The sequence below is a fragment of the Phyllopteryx taeniolatus genome, chromosome 15, assembly GCF_024500385.1.
Source record: "Phyllopteryx taeniolatus isolate TA_2022b chromosome 15, UOR_Ptae_1.2, whole genome shotgun sequence".
NCBI classification, from domain to species: domain Eukaryota; kingdom Metazoa; phylum Chordata; class Actinopteri; order Syngnathiformes; family Syngnathidae; genus Phyllopteryx; species Phyllopteryx taeniolatus.
In genome coordinates this window covers 15,812,555-15,836,989 of record NC_084516.1, presented here as the reverse complement: position 1 = coordinate 15,836,989, position 24,435 = coordinate 15,812,555, and the positions used below count along the sequence as shown (strand labels likewise).

General features: G+C 40.2%; 1 protein-coding gene across 2 annotated transcripts in view; it reads left to right on the top strand.

Moving 5' to 3' along the window:
• znf462 (zinc finger protein 462) overlaps positions 1-24,435 on the top strand; it is a 69,903-nt gene that overhangs the window by 44,393 nt on the left and 1,075 nt on the right. The window contains exons 4-12 of one of the 2 annotated variants that reach the window (XM_061800007.1): positions 2,112-2,246; positions 10,905-11,269; positions 12,028-12,146; positions 14,458-14,658; positions 16,923-17,151; positions 17,226-17,374; positions 20,996-21,219; positions 23,160-23,472; positions 23,562-23,700. In XM_061800007.1, the coding sequence (XP_061655991.1) occupies positions 2,112-2,246; positions 10,905-11,269; positions 12,028-12,146; positions 14,458-14,658; positions 16,923-17,151; positions 17,226-17,374; positions 20,996-21,219; positions 23,160-23,472; positions 23,562-23,700 (1,874 nt within the window). Of the gene's footprint in view, positions 1-2,111; positions 2,247-10,901; positions 11,270-12,027; positions 12,147-14,457; positions 14,659-16,922; positions 17,152-17,225; positions 17,375-20,995; positions 21,220-23,159; positions 23,473-23,561; positions 23,701-24,435 lie in introns of both variants that reach the window. The other variant, XM_061800006.1, reaches the window with a different exon arrangement.

The following is a 24,435-nucleotide window of genomic DNA, read 5'->3' as shown; positions in this document are numbered from 1 at the left end:
CCCTGTGGAGGTTGGCAGTGATGTCACTGACGGTTGTCTTTGGGTGTTTTTTCACAGCCCTCACAATGTTTCTGTCATCAACTGCTGTTTATACCCGTGGCCGACCTGTTGGATGTCTGTTGCTCAGTACACCAGTATTTCTTTTTCAGGACATTCCAAATTGTTGTATTGGCTATGCCCAATGTTTGCGCAATAATAACTCTTGATTGATTTTCCCTCTTCTCTCAGCTTTAAAATGGTTTGCTTTTCTCCCATAGACAGCACTCTGGTCTTCATGTTTGCTTAACAGCAAGTGCAGTTTTCACAGGTGAAACACAAAGCCCAAAACAAGCACTGTTTAAGAAATCAATCTAAAAGGCAAGCCCCGAGCAGCTAGAAACACCCATCAGTTATATGTTCCAATACCTTTGCCTACTTGAAAAGTGGGTGGCTTCAAACAAAAGGTGCTCTGTCCTAAGTTGTTTAACATATCTAGATGTAAATCCCATGATATAAAAGCAGGAATTCTGAACTTTGTTTCATATTCATCTATTGATCTGAAACGCAAATGTCTTCAGTATCCAACAAAAACAAAGGGATTCCCCTTGCCGTTCCAGTACTTTTGGAGGGGACTTTGATTATTTTACTTGTTACTAATTTATTTTCTGGTTCTTAAGTTTTATTTCAAGGTCAGTTCTTGTTGTCAACTAAAAACTTGTAAAACATATGAATAATCTTGTTGATTAATCGTGATTTTAATATAAATCCAAATATTTTTTGCCCCCCATAATCACCCAGCGCGAGTGTAGCATCCCCCTTCACACTACGCAGGCATGGAGCACCTGCAAAGAAAACCCCAAAAAAGCCTCACAGTTCTGAGGACCCGGGTTCAAATCCGGCCTTCCCTGTGTGGAGTTTGCATGTTGTCCCCATGCCTGTGTGGGTTTTCTCCGGGTACTAGGAACTACCACATCCCAAAAACATGCTTGGTAGGTTAATTGAAGACTCTAAATTGTCCGTAGTTATGAGTGTGAGTACGAATGGTTGTTTGTTTATATGTGCCCTGCGATTGGCTCGCAACCAGTTGAGGGTGTACCCTGCCTCCTGCCCGCAGTTAGCTGGGATAGGCTCAGCACACCCGTGACCCTAGAGAGGATAAGCGGTTTAAAAATGGATGGCTTTTCAGATGGGGAAGGAGGCATAATTACAGATGTCCACATACATTTTGGTTATTGGTGACAGTTTTGTGACATTAAGCTTTTCTCTATAGTGAGTGCCTATATGGGGAGGAAAAGGCTGAATGTCCACAATTTGTTGCAGTTTTGTGACATGGAGTTTTTTTACAGCAAGCATGGACTGTCCCGATTTGGGGCCTGAGAAGCATGGCCGCCTCGCAGGCCCATATTGATATAAAATCCCAAATATTTGGGATTTCGTTTTATTTTCAGAGGTTGAAGTGGGCATACCGTGGTGTGAAAGTGTTCCCTCCCTTCCTGATTTATTTTTTTTATTTTTATTTTTTTGCATGTTTGTCGTACTTAAATGTGCCACACTCAAATGCTTCTCATTAATTAATCGATTGTTATCCCCATACCTACTGTTCGTTGTCACATTAGCCACCATATTTGTGTAATAGAGAGTAATTGGTGAGATTTTATGATCCTCAATTTGTTTCTTGGCGACAGTATAAACACATCATGCCTATCTCTTGGACGTATTAATGATTATCTTTCATAATCATAAGCTTTGGGCTATCTATCACATTGCAGGTCTCATTACCTAATTCTATACACAAACCTGAAAAGTCTTTTGGGAGTCAATGAATTTGCTCCTTCATTATAACTGGGAGTATAGTATGTGAGATTTGAGAATCTATAAATGAGTATATAAGAATGACCATTAACATCACTTAATGCATATTTATAGATAGATAGATATAAAAGCCGGGTTATAGATATAAAAGCTATATAAATGTAACTTATGGTTGCCCCAAATACCCAAGGTGATGACTCTACTTCTAGTCATTTAAAAATGAAAGACAAAAAAATCTGAATAGTTGTCAGACACCACATGAAATGCATATAACATCCGTTTTGTTTTGTTTTCCCCCCCCCGTGGGGGGTCATTGACAGGTAAGCTGTGCAAACAAAGCTCCTATTGGCTTCAGGTGTAACTTCTGTGTGGAGGTCCACACTACTATCAGAGCCATCTGCAATCACCTGAGGAAGCACGTCCAGTATGGCGAAGTCAAAGAGGGGCATGTCAAGGTAAATAGTTATTTTAAGCATATGTTTATCCTATTAATCTTTCCATGTTTGTCACAATATCCACTGACAGTCACAAGTCTTCTCCTCTAAACCAGATATCGCTGACCTGTGAGAGATAGCATGATGCCACAGGGCATCCACACTGATGGAAAATACAAAGAATAATAGGTGAAGTTGGGCTAAGTGTTAGTTTATCTGGTAACTAAGTTATGGTTGCAAACTCTTGTCTTTATTTTTGTTGTACAAGAACACAACACAACCAGTTGTTTATTCGTGGCAACAGCGCTAGCGTCAAATTGCTTCCTAATTGGCCCGTGGCTGAGCCCAACTCTTTGTTGAACACACACACACACACACGGCTAAATATTGAATAGGTTTAACATATGCAATAATTGGCCCAAGTGGTTTCCAAGCAGATCCTCGGGGAAAAATCACTTTTAACATACCCTACACTACAGGATAATCGCGCAGGATAATAATTAACAAAATCCGAGGAGCTGGCCTTCCTTCGTTGACTTTGATCGGAACGATGGAAAAGATTATCGGTATGTGTGTAACCTGAATAAGCCAGGATGAGGCAAAATGTCAACAGGTTGAGTTATTGTTAAATATGCAGGTGCTTAAAAAGGTCTACTGCCTTTTTACAAATCCCAAATAAATGAAGTTGGGACGTTGTATAAAATGTGAATAAAAACTGAATACAATGATTTGCAAATCGTGTTCGATCTAAATTCAATTGAATGAACTACAAAGACAAGATATTGAATGTACTGATGATTTTATTTATTTATTTTTTTCAAATATTCTATATTTTTTAATTTGATGCCTGCAACACATTCAAAAAAGCTGGGACAGGGGCAACAACAGACTGTTGAGGAATGCTCAAAAACAGTTTAGAACATTACACAGGTGAATAGGTTGATTGGAAACAGATGAGTGTCATGATAGGGTATAAAAGAAATATCCCTGAAAGGCTCAGTTGTTCACAAACTTAAGGGGGGGCTGAGGTTCACCACTTTGTGAACAACTGTGCGAGCAAATAGTCAACAATTTAGGACCGTTTCGCAACGTACAATTGCAAGAGATTTAGGGATTTTATAATCTATGGTTCATCATCAAAAGATTCATATAATCTCTAGAAATCCTCATGTAAGCACCAAAGCCAAAAACCAACATTGAATCCCCTTGACATTCGATCCCTAAAGCAGCACTGCATTAAAAACCGGCATCATTGTGTAAAGGATATTGCCACATGGGCTCAGGTAAAACAGTTTGTCGCTACATCAACAAATCCAAGTTAAAACTCTACCATGCACAGCAATAGCCATATATCAACAACACCCAGAAACGCCACCGGCTTTTCTGGGCCCGAGCTCATCTGAGATGGACTGATCCAAAGTGGAAATGTGTGCTGTGGTCTGATGAGTTCACATTTCGAACCATTTTTGGAAGTTGTGGACGTCGCGTCCTCCCCACCAAAGAAGAAAAAACACTCCGGATTGTTATCAGTACAACGTTCAAAAGCCAGCAACTGTGATGGTATGGGGGTGTGTGAGTGCTCATGGCATGGGTAATTCGCATATCTGTGAAAGCACCATTAATGCTGAAAGGTACAAACGGGTTTTGAAGCAATCCAAGCATTTTTTATTTTTAAGGGACGTCCCTGCTTATTTCAGGAAGACAATGCGAAGCCACATTCTGCATGTGTTACAACTGAGTGGCTCTGTAGTAAAAGAGTGCGAGTACTAGACTGGCCTGCCAGCAGTCTAGACCTGTCTGCATTGAAAATGTGTCTCATTAGGAAGCGCAAAATATGACAACAGAGACCTTGGACTGTTGAGCAACTGAAGTGCTACATCAAACAAGAATGGGAATGAATTCCACCTACAAAGCTTCAACAATTAGTGCCCTCAGTTCCCAAATGCTTATTAAGTGTTGTTAAATGGAACCGTGATGTAACACAGTGCTAAACATGCCCCTGAGTCAATAATGAGTCAATATTTGCAAAAAACAACAACAAAACAAGTATCAGTTTTGAACATTCTCATCTCTTCAATTGAATATAGGTTGAAAAGGATTTGCTGTTTATTATTGTATTCCGTTTTTATTTACATTTTACACAACGTCCAAACTTCATTGGAATTTGGTTTGTAATTTCTTTTCGGGTCAATACTTGGCTGGATCCTCTGACGCTCTACAAATAAAATTAAACATGAAGTGTAGACAAGTGATTTACGCCCAAGTCCAGTTATTGTCTTCATCCATCAATCCATTTTCTATATTAGGGTCTGGGGCTGGTCCCAAGCCCAATTACAGGCAACATACAGTATAGACAAACAACCATTTGCACTCACATTCAGACCTATGGACAATTTTGAATCTTGACTTAACCTACCATGCATGTTTTTGGAATGTGGGAGGAGTTACACATTAAGAATACAGTTTTACTAGCGTGTTAAGCGCGCAATGCTTTGAGGGTTAATTATTCATTCCGAAGTACGCGGTGCTAAATCATCATACAATAAGGACTGACTCACTGAAGGACTTACAATACTTAAATTATATTTATGATAAAAAGTGAGAACTTTCAACTGTATTCTGGACTGTGAGCTGGTTTAACGCGCTGCACGGCTGACGTCACGTATGTAAGTGCTTCTCCCCCCCATCAATCAACCACAGCTTTGCTAGTTACACAGTTGCGTAATTTTGTCACCTTTTCTCGCTCTTCGTATCAAAATTACGATGGTCGGAGCAATGGTGTGTGTGTGTGTGTGTGTGTGTGTGTGTGTGTGTGTGTCACTTTCACGTTTATGTGCACGCACGCACACACAGACAGTTGCCTTCATGGACCACAATTGGCATCCATCTATCAGTGAAGTCTTTAGAGAAGTGTACTGAGAAAGGTATGCTTGTTTACCTTTAGGTACTTACTGTACTGTGTTGGGATGTCAAGTCTGCATTAAGTTTCTCATTTAATGTGGCTTCAACCTGCACTAATATTTAAGTTCCTGGTTGACATCATTCTGTAACTTGTGTGGTGTACATTACCAAGTAATGGGGACGGTTAAGTTAATGCTTTTTTTGTACTGTGAATAAGTGATATTCCATCCACTTGGCAGCTGCTGAAATTAACTAGTTACTTTTTTCTACCTTAGTTACTTTTAAAATCAAGTAATCAGTAAAGTAACAAGTTGCTTTTAAGCTCAAGTAATTGGTAAAGTAGCTAAGTTACTTTTTCAAGTTGTGTCACACAAAAAAGCCAAAGGGAAACATTTGAATGCAGCTGCGTCTGATGAGCTTGCCTAAGGTCTTGCAAGGTTTCTGTGTGAATTTAGAAGTTTGTTTCTAAAAAGTTACATAAACATATTACTGTTGACTCTGTTTTTCTGGATTTGGTGCAACTGTCATTTTAAAGCCTTGACAGTCTTTCTGACTTCACCGCCATAGCGCACTTATCGGTTCCCCGTGATCTGCTTCTCTTGATGCGTGCATCTTGTTCTTCCCCATTCCGTTTCGCTAGTGGAGGCGGCGGCTGCCAGCTTCCCCTCGAGACAACACGAGAGGGAGGAGAACGGAGAGATTGTGAGCCATTACTTTTAGGATAGCGGTCGGGTATCCATTGGAGCATTAGTATTCTGGGGAGACTGGGAATGGGCCTGAGGATCCAACGCTCTAACCAAACGGAGGACATTAATGGACTTAATTGTCAATCAGCACACTGCACTGTAGCTACAGTTTCAGTTATGCTTTTTGAAGAACCTTCCTCCTCCTCAGGTGATTCATTTTACAGACTCTATGGCTAGGTTCACTGTGGAGATGCCACATTTTATGGCTGCACGAAGTACAGGGTCAGGCCTTTCCACAAACATCTATGCGCCTCATTGAGGGTGTAAAACAACTCATGGTGATTGTCCATCGCCTTGTGACAGCCGCAGAAAGCCTCTGCAGAAGATGAGGAGAGATGGAAATAGATGGAAAAACATTGCCCTCTTGCCAACAGGCTGAAATCAAAAGAAGTTTGGCACACAACACCTGAATAAGGATTAAGAGACAGTGGTTTCAGATGTAGTATCTACAGAAGTTCAGATGTTTTGCTGCATGCTTGTCTTCTTGCCCTTCAATGTAAACTATGCACAGGGGGCCTCGGTTTACGACAGTTTCGCTACTACGGCGGTAACATAACCCAAATTCTTAGTCAGAATCTGCTGTTACTAGAATCTATTACTAACATACGTTAATGCAGTACTCGTCATAATTATAATAAATATTTGAATGATAAACATGAATATGAAACAATAATAATAAAAAAAGGTATGGCAGTAACTGTGCCTGACTGAAAAGGTATGTTAGGTTAGGTTAATGGTCTATGCACCTCCGAGCTTTCGCTCTAGTTTTGCCTGACTGTCAAATAAAATGAAGATTCAATTTATAGTATTCCGCAAAGGTTGAATCAATGCAAATGGACTGTTCTTGTTTGTGGAAGATGTTTCACCTTTAATCCAAAAGGATTCATTTCTGAAGAAGAAAACTGAAGAAGCCTTTTGGATTAAAGGTGAAACGTCCTCCTGAAACAAGAACAGTCCAGTTGGCTTGATTCAACTTTGTGGATTACCATGACCTGGATGACTGAGAATGTACACAGAATTTATAGTATTAAAACATGATGATTGATTTTTGATGAATAATAAAATGTGCTACAACTAGCAATAAATCGGCCCTTGCATTCCCCTTTTTCCATGGCAGTGACTCAAAATTATCATCGGAATGATACCATGCGCCGCTCACATTAAGTGGCATAGGCAAAAAAGCTTCACAATTTTGAATCACAGCGGCGGACGGGTTAGCACATAAGTTCACATAGATACAAATCAGTCGCCTTTTGGCGAAATTTGCCGTTTTGAATTCAAAATAGGCCATTTACGTGAATCGTCGAGATCTGATGAGTTTTTCCTGGGGGGTTTGCCGTCATCGTCATAGACTCTTTCATACTCCTTGAACTCTGGCAGCTAGATCCATTCCACATTCCACATTTCTGAATATTACTGCGCAGCGGACTAATATCCGAGAACATTGGGCTGAGGTTCCCCTGTGCGCTCGGGACCTGCTTTGGATAAGTCACAGGAGTTGACGAGACCAGAAAAAACACTTCCGTCGCTTCTGCTGTTAAGAAGTACTTTTACTCAGTTACAATGATCTAAATGTCGCTCGCTACTTTTATTTATCAATTATTGCTTAATTTATCAACTATTTCATGTGCGAGACTATGACTTCGACTTCCGCATCGCATGCTGTTTGCGCCATTCCAATTTAAGCGCTAGTGACGTTCAAGTCTTGTTCACCAATCAAACGACACAAAGTCACATGACCTCACACAATGTCTTCTATTGGGCTTCCTGGGCATAGGTATTAACACTAGATAAGCCAGCCCGGTTGATTGGCGTGCCTACATGGCGGCTATGTTGGGAAGGTTGTCGTTATTATGAAGGAAACGGCGCGCTACTCATGTTTACATTTAGACGAACAAAAAAAAACAGCTTTCATGTATTGTAGTATTTGTCTGGCACTGTCTGCCCAAACGTTGATATTTCATTTCACGTATAACTTTAGAAAACACCTTGCAGTAAATTGCAGATGTTTTTTTTTTTGTAGTTTTGACTGTGCACACAACTCTGCGGGGGGCCGGGGGATCCCCACAGACTCAGCCACATTGTTTTCGAGCATGAAAGGCCTTTTTAAGGTCATGCCACGGCATCTCAATAGGATTCAAGTCAGGACTTTGACTCGGCCACTCCAAAGTCTTCATTTTATTTTTCTTCAGCCATTCACAGGTACACTTGCTAGTGTGTTTGGCCGGACATTCTCCTTCAGGATTTTTTGGTAAACAGCAGAATTCATAGTCCCATTTATCCCAGCAAGTCTTCCAGGTCCTGAAGCAGAAAAAAAGCCCCAGACCATCACACTACAGCCACCATATTTTACTGTTGGTATGATGATCTTTTTCTGAAATGCGGTGTTGCTTTTACACCAGATGTAATGGGACACACACTTTTCAAAAGGTTCAACTCTTGTCTCGTCAGACCACAGAGTATTTTCCCAAAGGTCTTGGGGATCATCAAGATGTCTTCTGGCAAAATTGAGACGAGCCTTATTTTTATTTTTGCTCAGCAGTGGTTTTCGTCTTGGAACTCTGCCATGTAGGCCATTTTTGCCCACTTTTTCACACAGGGCCAAGAAGGTTTGGATTTTTTTCTTCCTTAATAACCATTTAAACACTGCATTTTGTATGTACTTGTTGTCTTTGACTTAACATTTATATTTGTTTGACGATCAGAAACATTTAAATGTGACAAATATGGAGAAAAAAACAAATAAGGAAAGGGGCAAACCCTTTTTTATACCACTGTATGTAAAAAGGTTTAGCGTTGGCCATCTGGCTTGACTTCTTATGATTGGGGCTCATTTGATCGAATTCCGTAGCAATTCGTCAAAATTCAAGCCCTGGAATTGGCTCAAAACGGCTTCCTGTTCATTACAGGCTTGGGGACTTGCCCACCTAATTTTGTGTCAATCGGTGAAAACGGTGTAGGGGGAATATTTTTGGGGGAGCTTTCCAGGGGTCTCTACAGTGGGGCAAAAAAGTATTTGGTCAGCCACCAATTGTGCAAGTTCTCCCACTTAAAAAGATGAGAGAGGCCTGTAATTTTCATCATAGGTATACCTCACCTATGAGAGACAAAAACAAATTATGGTGGAAAATAAGTATTTCTGTCTCACAGACTTGTAACTTCCACTCGTTACCTGTATTAATGGTACCTGTTTGAACTCATCAGTATAAAAGATACCCGTCCACAACTTCAAACAGTCACACTCCAAACTCCGCTATGGTGAAGACCAAAGAGCTGTCAAAGGACACCAGAAACACAATTGTAGACCTACACCAGGCTGGGATGACTGAATCTGGAATAGGTAAGCAGCTTGGTGTGAAGAAATCAACTGTGAGAGCAATTATTAGAAAATGGAAGACATACAAGACCACTGATCTCCCTCCATCTGGGGCTCCACGCAAGATCTCACCCCATGAGGTCAAAATGATCACAAGAACGGTGAGCAAAAATCCCAGAACCACACGGGGGGACCTAGTAAATGACATGCAGAGAGCTGGGACCAAAGTAACAAAGGCTACCATCAATAAAACACTACGCCACCAGGGACTCAAATCCTGCAGTGCCAGACGTGTCACCCTGCTTAAGTTAGTACATGTCCAGGCCTGTCTGAAGTTTGGTAGAGCATTTTGATGATCCAGAAGAGGATTGTGAGAATGTCATATGAAACCAAAATTGAACTTTTTGGTAAAAACTCAACTTGTCGTGTTTGGAGGAGAAAGAATGCGGAGTTGCATCCAAAGAACACCATACCTACTGTGAAGCATGGGGGTGGAAACATCATGCTTTGGGGCTGTTTTTCTGCAAAGGACCAGGACGACTGATCCGTGTAAGGGAAAGAATGAATGGGGACCTGTGTCGTGAGATTTTGAATGAAAACCTCTTATCAGAAAGGCCATGAAGATGAAACGTGGCTGGGTCTTTCAGTATGACAATGATCCCAAACACACTGCCCGGGCAACAAAGGAATGGCTTTGTAAGAAGCATTTCAAGGTGCAGGAGTGGTCTAGCCAGTCTCCAGATCTCAACCCCATAGAAAATCTTTGGAGGGAGTTGAAAGTCTGTGTTGCCCAGCAACAGCCACAAAACATCACGGCTCTAGAGGAGATCTGCATGGAAGAATGGGCCAAAATACCAGCAGCAGTGTGTGAAAACAATAAGACGGAAAATGTTTGACCTCAGTCATTGCCAACAAAAGTTTAATAACAAGGTATTGAGATGAACTTTTGTTATTGACCAATACTTATTTTGCACCATAATTCTTTAAAAATCAGATGTCAACAATGTGATTTTGTGGCTTCCCCCTAAATACCCACCCCCCCAGGCCTCTCATCTTTTTAAGTGTGGGAACTTGTACAATTGGTGGCTGACTAAATACTTTTTGGCCCACTGTAGGCACCCCTAAAAGGCATTTTATTCACTGAACAATAATGACACATGCAACGACTCAGAGGATCTTCGCACCGCCTTGTGCCTGGACCTTGCGCACACCCACGCACTTAGTCACAAAGCTACTCTGAACAAACAATTTGATTAAGTTGTGGTGGTCTTCGCCTTGAAGTCAAAAGGATCCAGGTTCAAATCGTTGCCTTTCTATATGGAGTCTACATGATATTCCTGTGTTTGCATGGGTTTTCTCCAGGTAGTCCAGCTTCCTCCTACACGCCAAAATCATGCATGTTAGGGTAGTTGAACACTTTGATTGTCTATGTGCCCTATGAATGACTGGTGAGCCGTCCAAGTTGTGCCCAGAATATTTCCCAAAATCAACTGGGATAGTCTTCAGATGAACTGTGACCCTGAACAGGATAAGTGGTACAAAATTGATGAATGGATGGTCAAAAGGAGTAGAGAAGCATCTGGGTCAAGTCTAGACCACAGAGTTCACGTTGAGAACCTTTGGCCTTAGTTGTGCTTCATTGTAGCATAGGACTGAGCAAATATAAATTTTTCAAAGACAGAATAAACTGAGGTAAAAATCTTTATTTTACAGCAGGAAGTCAGTGAGGTGGCCCTCACCATGCCTTCAGAGAGACTGGTTAACGGTGATGTGGAGAAGGATGGAGCAGGAAACGAGAGACCCAAAAATGCTACAAAAGGCCTCGCCTCGCTCCCTGCAGCTTCTTCCGCCGTTTCCACAGAGACACCTGAACCAGAGTTGGATGCCATCGAAGGGAGGTCCTCGACGTTGAAGCAAAGGCTGGCGACGGGAGGCCACCCGTGCGGCCAGTGCGACCGGGTCTTCATGTCTATGCAGGGCCTCCGCTCCCACGAGAGGAGTCACTCGGCCATGGCCATGATCATCAGGGAAGACAAGTATAGCTGTCAGTACTGCCAGTTTGTCTCACCCTTCAGACACAAGTGAGTTGGAGCAGCATCTGTAGAGATCTAATTGAAAGTTATTATAAAATTATTTATTTACTGTTTTTAATGTTTATGTACTTTTATTTAAATTCATTTTATTTTTTCGGTAGATCTGATTTGTTTAAAATAAATTTAATTCAATGTTTATTCATGATTTATTATTTAGATTTTGTTACCTTTTAAAAAGTCAATTTATTTAATTTACAGTACAGTTTTAAATGAAATAATTTGGATGTATTAAAAATAAAAATAAAAAAGAGCTAATTTCAAATTTTTTAAATAAATGTAAATTTCATTATTTCGATATTTTTTTACATTTTAAAAATTAGCTCTGATTTATTAGATTTGTACTTACTCAATTTTTTTAGTATTTCATATTAATTTTAAACTTTAAAAATTAAATCTAGCAATGGGAGTCGGACACTTTTTATATATATCCATCAGACATGGAGCGAGCACGACTGAGAGTCAGGTGTAATCCCCCCTGTATACTGTGTGCACTGACCTAGAAACAGGCTGCACTCCCATGCCACCGAGGCAGGCTGGCATTCAAAACACAGCCAGCGTCCCCACAGGCACTCCCACCAGGGGATGGTGGGTAGATGAGTTCCCACTCTTTTCCACCACCTCAGCTCCATGCTCTGTACTCAGTGGAAGAACCATAGTGGTGCTCGATTCCTGTCATTTTAGCTTCCATCCCTTTTGTTATAGTTTTAACATTTTTATGTCTCGTCTCCTTATTCTCTCAACACCAGTCTGGACAGACATATGCAGTCTCACCACGGCCACCACAAACCTTTCAAGTGCAAATTATGTCCCTTTAAGTCTGCCTACGTGAGCCGCTTGAAGAGCCACCTGCACAAGACGCACACCGGTAAATATACACGTGCAAACACATTATGGTCATATGTATACAGTGGGCATGAAAAATATTCAGACCCCCTTAAATTTTTCACTGTTATATTGCAGCCATTTGTTAAAATCATTTGTTTTTTTTGTTTTTTTTCCTTCATTAATGTACACACAGCACCCCATATTGAAAGAAAAAAACTTTTTGCAGATTTATTAAAAAAGAAAAACTGAAATATCACACAACCATAAGTATTCAGACCCTTTGGTCAGTATTTAGTAGAAGCACCCTTTTGATTTAATACAGCCATGAGTCTTTTTGGGAATGATGCAAGTTTTTTACACCTAGATTTGGGGATCGTCTGCCATTCCTCCTTGCAGTTCTGTCTGTGTCCAGTTCTGTCAGGTTGGCTGGCGAACATTGGCGGACAGCCAAATTCAGGTCTCTCCAGAGTTGCTCACTTGGGTTTAAGTCAGGGCTCTGGCTGTGCCATTCAAGAACACTCACAGAGTTGTTCTGAAGCCACTCCTTTATTATTTTAGCTGGCTTCCGTCGGGCCACTTGCCATAAAACCCCGACTGGTGGAGGGCTGCAGTGATGGTTGACTTTCTTGAACTTTCTCCCATCTCCTGAATGCATCTCTGGAGCTCAGCCACAGTGATCTTTGGGTTCTTCTTTACCTCTCTCACCAAGGCTCTTCTCCCCCGATTGCTCAGTTTGGCCGGACGGCCAGCTCTAGGAAGGGTTCTGGTCGTCCCAAACGTCTTCCATTTAAGGATTATGGCGGCCACTGTGCTCTTAGGAACCTTAAGTGCAGCAGATTTTATTTTTTTTTGTAACCATGACCAGATCTGTGCCTTGCCACAATTCTGTCTCTGAGCTCTTCAGGCAGTTCCTTTGACCTCATTTGCTCTGACATGCACTGTGTGCTTTAAGGTCTTATATAGACAGGTGTGTGGCTTTCCTAATCAAGTCCAATCAGTATAATCAAAAACAGCTGGACTCCTATGAAAGTGTAGAACCATCTCAAGGATGATCAGAAGAAATCGACAGCACCCGAGTTAAATATGAGTGTCACAGCAAAGGGTCTGAATACTTATGGCTGTGTGATATTTCAGTTTTTCTTTTTTAATAAATCTGCAAATATTTCAACAATTCAGTATTTTTCTATCAATATGGGGTGCTTTGTGTACATTAATGAGGGGAAAAAATAGAACGTAAATGATTTTAGAAAATGGCTGCAATATAACAGTGATAAATTTAAGGGGGTGTGAATACCTTCCGTACCCACTGTGTATAAATAATAGGCCTAAATAATATCAATATACAATAGAGACTGAAGGAAAACAGTGTCTTATTTTTTATACTCATTTGAATCCACAATGGATAATATAGTGTATTTGCACAACTAGTGGCTGTAATGGTTGGTGAATAATCCACTTGGTAAACTGTTCCCTCAAGTAGATGCCTCCCTTTTCCATCCAACTATTCATTTCCTGCAGGCTGGATCCTATCCCAACTGACTTTGGGGCAAGGCGAGGGGTACACCTTTGGACTGGTTGCCTGTCAATCGCAGAGCACTAGACAAACAACAATTTGGAGTGTTCCTGAACTTAACATGCATGCATTTTTGGACTGAGAGAGAAACCCAGAGTACACAGAGAAAAGCCACAAAAAAACGGGGAGTCCTCAAGCAAGATTCAAACCTAGAACCTTTGATACCGTGATCTGTGACAATGATCACTGTGATATCTGCCTCCCTTTTTTCCCCATTTAAGGAAAAAAAAAAAAAAAAGCCTGAAGTGTACTTACCTCAGTTCATAGACACCATTTTTCCATAAGAAAGAAGCAGTTAACTATTGAGCCCATTCGAACAAGATTGCTAACCAAAACAGCAGCAAATAAATAAAACGGCACGTTGTAACGGAGTTTCTCTACTTGGTTTTATTACATTATGTAGAGTTTTATTAAAGGAGGATTAGCATTCCGGTAGACTGATTTGTGGTCACTCCACAGGGTTGTGCATGTTCATGTTTTTGTTTGAGAAGTATGCACCAATTTTTATTTATTTTTTTGCCCCTTTTGCATTACATTTATTTTGTTAACCCCACTTGTACTTGACATAAATTGGAATACATAATGTTTAATAGTATTCAAAAAGAATTCTCTACACCTAGCCCATCTGCAGTGGACAGATAAAAATGCCCCTGGACACTATTTGTGGAAAAACTGTAGATACATTTGCAGCGTCATCTACTCGCACATGACTGTTACATATTGTAAGAATACGTCTCTGTATATTGTAATATTTTACGTTGTATTTGTCCCCCATTAGGCGAGCAGCACACATACAAGTGCTTGTCCTGCCCCTTTTCCTCCATGACCATCAGCCAGCTGAAGGAGCATTCGTTGCGAGACCACGGCGAGGCCCTCACCCTCCCCAAACTGCGGGCTGCCACGCAAGCCGCTCACGCTGCCCTCAGGACCCCCACCCGACTGACCACGAACGCGGAGCACAGCCCCTTGACTCCGGAAGGTATGGCATTTGTGAGACCGGTAAGCAAGGGATTGACATTAGAACAAATGAAATATGACATAGAGCACAGGTGTCAAACTCAAGGCCCGGGGGCCAGATACCGCCTGCCACATCATTTTATCTGCAAGCAAATCATGTACGTCAACTTACATGATTCTTGCTCAAATCTGTGCCAAAATGAATAATAATGTTAAGCATTTTTTTGTTAGCAAATCCTTTTTTACAATTACCTGAATAAACCATTATCCTGACTTCTGATTGTAAAAACTAGTTATCCATCAATTTATTGTGTAATCAATCATATGACGAAGCGATTAAACATTTATATAGTTTCGCAATCATATCATCTATCCGTCTATATATCGATCTGTCTGTCTGTATATGTGTGTGTGTGTGTTATATAGATAGATAGATAGATAGATAGATAGATATATCCTCATCTCCATAAGGCATGTTTGATTTATGTTGAAATTCTCCACCTTTCCTGTTAGAGCAAGCAAGCATTGTAAGAGTGAAAGCTGAACCGCATTGTATCTTTCCTGCATGTTCCTGCAAACTCTTGAGTGCTGAATGGTGCATTTTTCAGGTGGATAGATATTCTATTAGTGTCACAGTGGTTTATTTATTGATGTGTCTGAGCCTCAAAGTCGGGCGAGAAGATAGCTCTCTCACTCACATTAGCGCGCTTGAGAGAACGAATGAAGTACGTGCAGGTTTGCTCAGCCACACCCGCACTGGGATCGATGGCTCACCCAAGTGGGATGTATGCGCATGTGATTGATATTTAAAATGATGTTTAAAATAAGCATTAAGAGTGAATACATGATGATGTGGCTTGAGAATTGTTCATTTACCACAATATGATATCGATTCAATCCAAATGCCTACTAATCTAAAACACCGCCCACAATATTCAGAAATAAAGGCATGCTCAACTGTCATTTACATGTCATGTCCAATATATTGGTGCCAGACTGAGAAATCAAACAAAATTTAGAAATTTGTTTGTTTGTGCAATTGTTCACGTCTCTGAATCTTCATAAGTCCTGCACTCGCTGCATTGCTGCTTCCCTCGTCAATCTGTAGAGAAGAATGTGGTCTATGAAAGTTGTCCGTATTTAATCTGAAATACGTAATTCTTCCTTGTGTTATACCTTGACTACCTCTTACTCTGCAAATACGTAATTCTTCCTTGTGTTATACCTCCTTGACTACCCCTTACTCTGCCTCTGTCTCGCATTGTCTCTATCCATAGTGAAACTTTAAACAACCAGTGTTCACTCAACTGTCTTATATTGGTTTCTTCACATCATTAGCCACAAGTGTGATCAATTTTGAGTTGCTGTGTTTATGTAGAGACACCTGTGCTTTCAGTTTCACTGTGCTTATCATGCAGGATAAGTGCATCAGAGCGCGAAGTGTGTTTTAAGTGGCTGCAAATATGTTCACAAGTTTTGTGTCTTGGCGAAAAGTGCTGTTCAGAAGTGGGTTCAGGAGCAATTAGTTAACACAATAGGCTTTTAGCAACTGAGAAATGCTGTAATATCCCGACTTTATTCTTTTTCTTTTAATACTACATTGTTATCAGAAATTATCAGTTTTTTCTCGTAATACGTTTTGACTCTATTCTTATCAAAATTAAACTAAAATTGAAACTATTTGTATTTTCTCACATTTAGTGTTTTTTTTTAATTACCCTGTTTTCCCCTAATAATTTGTAATTGCAAATTTATTCTTGTAAATATATATATTTTTTGCTTTAATATTATACCCGCATAGATGCCCTCATTTTTTCTTTTAATAATATGAGTATTATAAAAAACAATTCTCCTTTTCAGTTAAATTCAATTAATTGTATGAAATACAAATACATAAAGTCACTACCTGCCTGAGGGGAGATTTTAGTAAAAAATTACCTTGAAATAAAGTTGTTTTGATAAGAATAGTCATATTACTTGTAATATTCATACATTATTCTTGTACATTGTTTTCACGTAAAATAAACCTTTAGGTTTAGACTTTATTCTTGTAAAAAAAAAAAATGTGTGAATACTTTATTTTTGTGTAACATTTATTACTGCAAAATTTTTTCTTGTAATATTTTTGACTTTGTTCATGTAATCCTATCACTCTATATAGTGAATATGAATATTGTGCCACTATAATCTGACTGCACATAAAGTGGGACTCAAATAATGAAAAAAATATATTTAAATTTTAATGGTCTGTGCAGCATTTAATATCAGAGACTGCTCATCTTTCAGACGCGTCATACTGGGAGCCAGCTGACGTCCGCGAGCAGCTCAGCCATTATCAGATCGCCTCTCGCAGTCACGTGTCTCCCGGCGACCATCGGCCCGACAGCATCCTCACCTGTGAGTTCTGTGAGTTCAGCTCAGGCTACATGCAGAGCCTGCGGCGACACTACCGGGACCGCCACGGTGGCAAGAAGCTCTTTAAGTGCAAGGACTGCTCCTTCTTCACCTGCTACAAGTGAGACACCTCTATGCTGAATAATTGAAGTCGGAGAGAGATGTGTGTGTTAACAGAGCTGCTAATGTTCATAGGAATACGTTCACCTTGCACGTGGAGGCAGGCCACAACAACAACAACAACAACGTGCCAGAGGACGTCCAGAAAGACCTTCGCTGCCCTCTCTGTCTCTACCACACCAAATACAAGAGCAGTATGATTGACCACATTGTACTGCACAGAGGTACACAACCTGTCTCAGCACACTTCCGTGTGGGTCATTTCAAATTATAGTTAAACATATTAACTATTAAGCCTGCCGCACACTCCGCGACATGGTCGAAACCGAGTGGATCGCATTTCGCATTTTTTTTTTAAATGAAAGTTGACACTTTTATACCAAGTCCATGTTAGAGAGTCACTCTATGGAGGTCGAAATAGCCAATAATTTCGATCAACAGCAGAGCGCGAAATTGCCAAACATGACAGCCCCTTAAATAGATGAAGATTAATAAATCAATGTTAAATTCTTATTTCACAAACGCAATATCAGTCACAATGCCATGTTTAGACTAGTAGTGGCACATACATATTCTTGCAAAAAATGTTTTGGGTTTAGTTCCGTTAATAAATCGGCTTATGATTTGCAAGCAGCAAACCGCCATTGACAATACATTCACAATGGGCCTCATTCACACAATGCGTTTTGTGCAGCTACACTGGGTGGCATTGCTGGGGGGTTGACAACATGCTCCTGAATAAAAAAATGTAAAAATGCTACGTAAAATGGTTTTCTATTGTCTAATAGTAACTCTCAAAGTGTTGCCTACCAATACCAGTATTGGTAGGCAAAAGAATCACTAAGTTAAATACAATTAAAATTTACAACATTAAAAGATGAAAAACAATCAAACATATTATTTAGAATGAAGCTTGTAGCTATGCAGCAGCTTATTTACACTATTCGCTAAAATCCAGTACGGTAGTTTTTAGTTTATTTTTTATTTTTTTACTTTTCATGTACAGTACATTTTTTTAATTTACAAGAATATTTTTTTTATTTTGATTTTTTTTTTTAAAGAATAGTTCAGTTGTACTGTGTAATATAAAAGCACACACACAGTTTTTATTTTTTCAAAAATGCTTCATTTTAATGTACCATATTTCCACAACCATAGGGCACACGCTCAGTTACGGGGTCTATTTTGGTATTTAACACATACGTAAGGCGCACCGTATTATTGGGCGCAGGCTTGGTAAAACATACGCTATCTTAAAACATACGGTAGCATGCATGCACGCTAAAACAATGTTTTTAAAAAGGCAGCGGGACCAAAACTGAGTTCGGTTGTACTTTATTGAAGTGTGTACTCCTTGTACATACATACATACTTGTATGTATGTACTCGTGTTATTTTTTGATCAATCCTCATCCACAAATCCATCAAAGTCCTCATGTTCTGTATCCGAAATGAACAGCTGGGCAAGTTCTCCATCAAACACGCCAGGTTCCCTCTCGTCATTGTCGGAGTCGGTCTCGTTGCCGTGCACCTCCTCAGAAATGATGCCGGCTTTTCCGAAAGCTCGCACAACAGTGCAAGCAGACATGTTAGCCCAAGCATCCACAATCCATTCACAAATTGTGGCGTAACTCGCCCGGCGCTGCCTCCTAGTCTTAGTAAAGCTGTGTTCGCCATCTGTCATCCATCGCTCCCACGCCGCTCGCAACTTCACTTTGAAAGCCCTGTTTAGACCGATGTCCAGCAGTTGGAGTTCATTAATCCATTGCTCGAGTTGATCTTCCAACTCGGGCCACCTCGCCTTGTTTCCGTGTTGTAATTTTCATTTTTGTCCGCGGAAACTCACCTTCGTCTTCTTGACTTGGCGAAGCTCGTTTTCCTTCTTCCTCCACCTGCGAACCATGGATTCGTTGAGCTTGAATTCTCTCGCGGCTGCTCGATTCCCATGTTCCTCCGCGTAACTGATAGCTTGCAGTTTAAACTGTGCTTCGTAAGCGTGTCTCTTCGTAGGTGTAGTTTTCGACTGCGGTCAAGCCAGCCTCTGCTCGTAAAGTAGCAGTCAAGCCAGCCGCCCCTAATTTTGTTCATACTAGGCATTGCGGTAATAGGTCGCCAACTCGCGGCGAAAGCCACCTTCAAAATAAAAGCTTCCCAATAATACGGACGTCAGTGCTCTTCGGTTAAGGAATGCAACCAGCAAAGTTAATTTGAATCTTGAGATACATTAAGAAATGTAGTTTATTTGATATCTTCGGAAAAATAAATGGTAAATGGACTGCACTTATATAGCACTTTATCTACATCATCACGGTGCCCAAAGCGCTTTACAAAGCCTCACATTCACACACACACATTCATAAACCAATGGGCGACTGCTGCCATGCGAGGCGCTGCCAGGCCCACTGGGAGCAAATAAGGGTTCAGTGTCTTGCCCAAGGACACTTCGACATGCGGACAGTCGTAGCAGGGATTCGAACCCGTTCTACCTACTAAGCCACCCCAACATAATCCCATTGGTATCGCAAGACAAGTCCAGATCTGTGTGACAGACCACCAAGGACTCCACGAAAAGAGGTTTGATGAAGATCTGATATTGTATTTCAAAATAAAAGTCTCCGAAAACTAATAAACTACATTTTGCGCACATGAGAGCACGCATTATAAGGCGACCCGTCCATTTTGGAGAACATTTCCGACTATTAAGTGCGCCTTATGGTCGTGAAAATACGGTAGCTTTTTTTCAGTATTAGTTCTTTTTTTTCGGGCGTGTTGGAGCCTATCCCAGCTATGATCGGGCAGGAGGCAGGGTACACCCTAAACTGGTGCCAGCCAATCGCAGGGCACATACAAACAAAAAACCATTCGCACTCACATTCACACCTAAGGGCAATTTAGAGTTGTCAATTAACCTAGCATGCATGTTTTTGCAATGTGGGAGGAAACCGGAGTGCCCGGAGAAAACCCACGCAGGCACGGGGAGAACATGCAAACTCCACACAGACGGGGCCGGGGATTGAACCCCGGTAATCAGAACTGTGAGGCACACGCTCTAACCAGTCGTCCACCATTAATCTGACAAAGCTTTTAAATTTTTAGAAGTTGTAAAAGTAGTTCTGTGAAAATGTCCTGTTGTTGCAGTAGTTCAATCATGTGCTGTGTCAGCGAGACAAAGTCCTTGTCTGCTTTCACATCTGGCTTTCGTGAAGGGAAACAGCGGCATTTTACGACACGGCAGTTGTCCGTTTCGCTGAGATTTCCCCAAAAGAAGAAAAACCGACGTTGAGTTCCGTGAAGGCGCAAGCTAGTCAGGAGCTGTCTTAGCCGTTTTCGGCAAAAGCAGCTTTGACGTAAAAGTCATCTTTACTGCAAAACTTGGTCTGCCAAGCCGTCAATACATTGGCGCTAACAACGTCACTTCTAGGCAACACACAGTAAGTGAACTACAGTTCCCAATGGACTGTTCGACCTTCCTTCCGTATCTGTTCTGTATCTATATATTCATACGAAATAAATACATTTAAAGTCAACGCCTAATGCTCATACATGAAAATTGACCGAGATGAATAATTATAGTTAGTTTTAGTTAGTTTTGCAAACGTAATGTCATTTTAGTTAGCATTTTTTTAAAACAGTTTTTATTTTATTTCGTTTACAAAAATTATTTTTGAATTTTAGTTGTAGTTGGTTCGTTTTCTTTTACTCTAATAACCTTGGTGCACATGACATGTCAATCATCAAAGGGGGGTCTCATACATGATGCCATTGATGTTAGGATCGCCACTGCCAGGGTGTACCCTGAGATTGTGCAGTTGTACCTAATGACAACGTCCTTTTATTTCCACCAGAGGAGCGCATTGGTCCGCTCGAGGTGAATCGCTCCAAGCTGTCGCGTCACCTCCGAGGCGTGGTGTTCCGTTGCCACAAGTGCACCTTCACATGCTCCAACGACGACGCCCTGCAGCTGCACCTGCACAAGCACGCCGAGCTCAAACCCTACAGCTGCCAGCTGTGCTACTACGACAGCAGCCGCCGCAGCCAGCTGGAGGAGCACCTTCGCCTCGAGCACAAGGTCAGAATCATGAGAATCCACGCCCATGCCTTCACTTTTGTTCTTCCATGTGCATGTTGGATGGAAAGGAATGTCTTATTGCGAATGTATGTGCATGACTTCTACTAATTTACAGTAATGGCTCCTAATCTTCTGACATAACTTTCATAATAGTTCAACTTGATTCTCATTAGCTTTTTCAATATTTTTATATTACATTTTCCTCATATCATGACTTTAAAAAAAAAAAGTTTATTTAGTTTGATTACGATCCCTCATATTCCAACTTGAATCTCCATACATAATTTGTCCTAATATTTTTTTTTCCTTAATGTTACGACTATTCATGCAATTTTAATGGAATAAAATGTATTTTTAACGATGCGCTGAAATGAAAATTCTTGCCCAAAACTGACACTGAGAACTCCTAAGCCTAAAGCCGAAACACTGAAAGGAATTATCAATCAATCAAACTTTATTTGTAAGCACTTTTCATACAAAAAATGCAACACACAGTACTTTACATTAATTAAAATATAAAACTAAATCAAACCCGCTAATTAATTATAAAACTATGCCGATTTTCTTTCATTTTAACGATACTTGTCTTAATGTGTAGTTTATTTGCTCTCATGGAGGCAATGATTAGGTATTTATGCTGCGATGACAATGGACGCAAGGCCCACGTTCGCCTCCGTGGCTTGGTATCATACTGTATTTAGCCTTGTTAGCTTTACCTCGTAGGTAGCTGTGGCGCATAATAGCATGCAACAAGCATTCCACCCCCGAACAGCAGAAAGCAGCGAGGTTGGGCGGCAATAGCGACGCATCCTTTGGGCTAGTAGCTGCTGGGATGAGCAACGCGGTTTCCATAATTCATTGCGACATGCAAATTTTCATTATTACAGTAAAAAAAGATGTTCATCTTTGTTATTGTTTTATGATACTAGTAGTTTGTTGAATGTATGTGTTTTTAACATTTATGCTTATAACATTTAGTGTGGGGTGTGTGTAATAAAGTCACCTCCCAGGCAATTTTAATTCAATTCAAGGGGATTGCTTGTCAATAGTAAAGGGTTATTTACTCTTATGTGTACATACTTTTGTGTGGCAGCCATCAGTGATGAACATGTGACATGTTATACATGAGATGTTATTCCAGGAGTTGTATTTCGATGAAAACAGTCTCTTGGTCTGAAACTGGCCGAGATTATGGTGCATCACTAGACTTTTTTTGTCAAATGGGGTTGTCCATTGTAGTGTTAAATCTTCTCGTAAACTTGAGTTTTCCTCCCAATATTCCAACTTTATGATTGTAAAATTGTGTTTATGTTGTACTTGTATTATTTTGACTATTCTTGTAAAATTAAGCAATTTTCCCATAAAATTATAGCTATTCTTGTAAAAATTGTCTATTGTAGTAAAAGTGAGTGTTTTTCCTCGTAATTTGGATTTCCGCTCATTTTCTTCCTTACTTTATTCTTGTAAGATTATTTTTTTCTTACCAAATGAAACTGTTTGTATTCTGAGGAATCTTTTTAAATTTCCAACGTATTCTCCTAAAATTACGTTTTTCCTTGTAATATTGCCAATTTACTGTTATATTTGTACTTGTGATATGACTATTACTACTACTTTTAAAAAAAAATCATTTTTCATAAAATTGCATTTTAAAAAGCTCATAAAATCAAAGCTTTTTTAGTCATGAAATGGCAGTAATGTTCTCATAAAGTTACAAAACAAAAATTTCATAGAAATTATAATTGTTTTTGGAACATTGTACATTTTGTAATTTGCAGAGGTTTAATTCCTGCACATTTCTGAAGGGGCTTTGTTTGACAGCTAATTTCTGAGAAAAGAAAACGGCCCAAAGATGATAAATTATTATTCACTCTTGCTCGTGAAAGTAGAATTTTCCAGTGGCATGTCAAACTCAAAGGAGACATTGTGGTTGCAATCAGGTCATCCGGAACTTTGAGCTGATGGGCCGTGTCAACTTGGACCAGCTGGACATGAAGGAAAACAGCAGCAGTGACGAGGAGCAGCATGAGCGGCAGCAGCAAGACGAGGAACAGGAAGAGGGTGATCTGATGGAAATGGCGGTAGACGAAAGCGTGGCTGTGGTGGAGGACAACGAAGGCATGGAGATGACTGAGCATCCGGAAGAGCAAGGAGGAGGCGTGGAGGATAACGACAGGGATGGCAGCATCAAAGAGGAAGAAGAGGATGAGGAGGAATTCAAAGAGGCGGAAGAAGAGAGCCCGACACCACAAGGTTTCTTATCAAAGTATATTTCACAATCTAAATGCTGTACCTAATACATCAGTGCCATACTGAAGTATCTATTGAACTCTGTTTCCCAGAAGTCCTTGCTTCTCCAACGAGCAGCAGCAGCAGCAGCAGTGGTAGCAGCTCTGGAGAGAAGCGTCTTCCGTGCGAGTTCTGTGGGCGCTGCTTCACTAACAATTTTGATTGGGAACGCCATGTCCTTCGCCATGGCATGTAAGTATTATCAATTGATTGTATTTTTTTTTTACCTACTTTTCTTTTCCATATTCTCTGCCTTTATTTCATGAGATTTATTATCTACGTGGTAACAAATGTAAAACAATATTTTTTCTGGTAATATTACGCCTTTATATTTGTAAAATTACTTTATGCTGGTATTTCACGTTTTCTTATACTACTTTATTCATGTAAAATGGTGAATTTCTCATTATAATCCAAGCTTAATGTCAGATCTTTTGTAATATCATGACTTTACGTTTAATAATTAGACTACTCTGCAAGAATTAAGATTTTTCTCATTCATTTTGTAATATGTTACATTTATTCTTGTAAAATGGTTTATTTTCAACGTTTTGTTTTCTTGTGTTTTTATTTTCCAAAAATGTCATGGGTTTTTTCATTAAATGAATATTTTTTCTTGTAATAGTTTACCTTTATTCTCATAAATGGTAAATGGACTGCACTTATATAGCGCTTTATCTAGACTATCACAGTGCCCAAAGCGCTTTACAAAGCCTCACATTCACACACCAATGGGCGACTGCTGCCGTGCAAGGCCCACTGGGAGCAAATTAGGAGACATTTGGAATCGGGATTCGAACCAGCTACCCTTCGGTCACTGGACAACCCACTCTACCTACTGGACCACAGCCACAAAATTATTTATTTTTTACCCGTAATATTAGGAATTTATTCAAAAGAATGTTTTTGCGATAACTTTATTCTTTT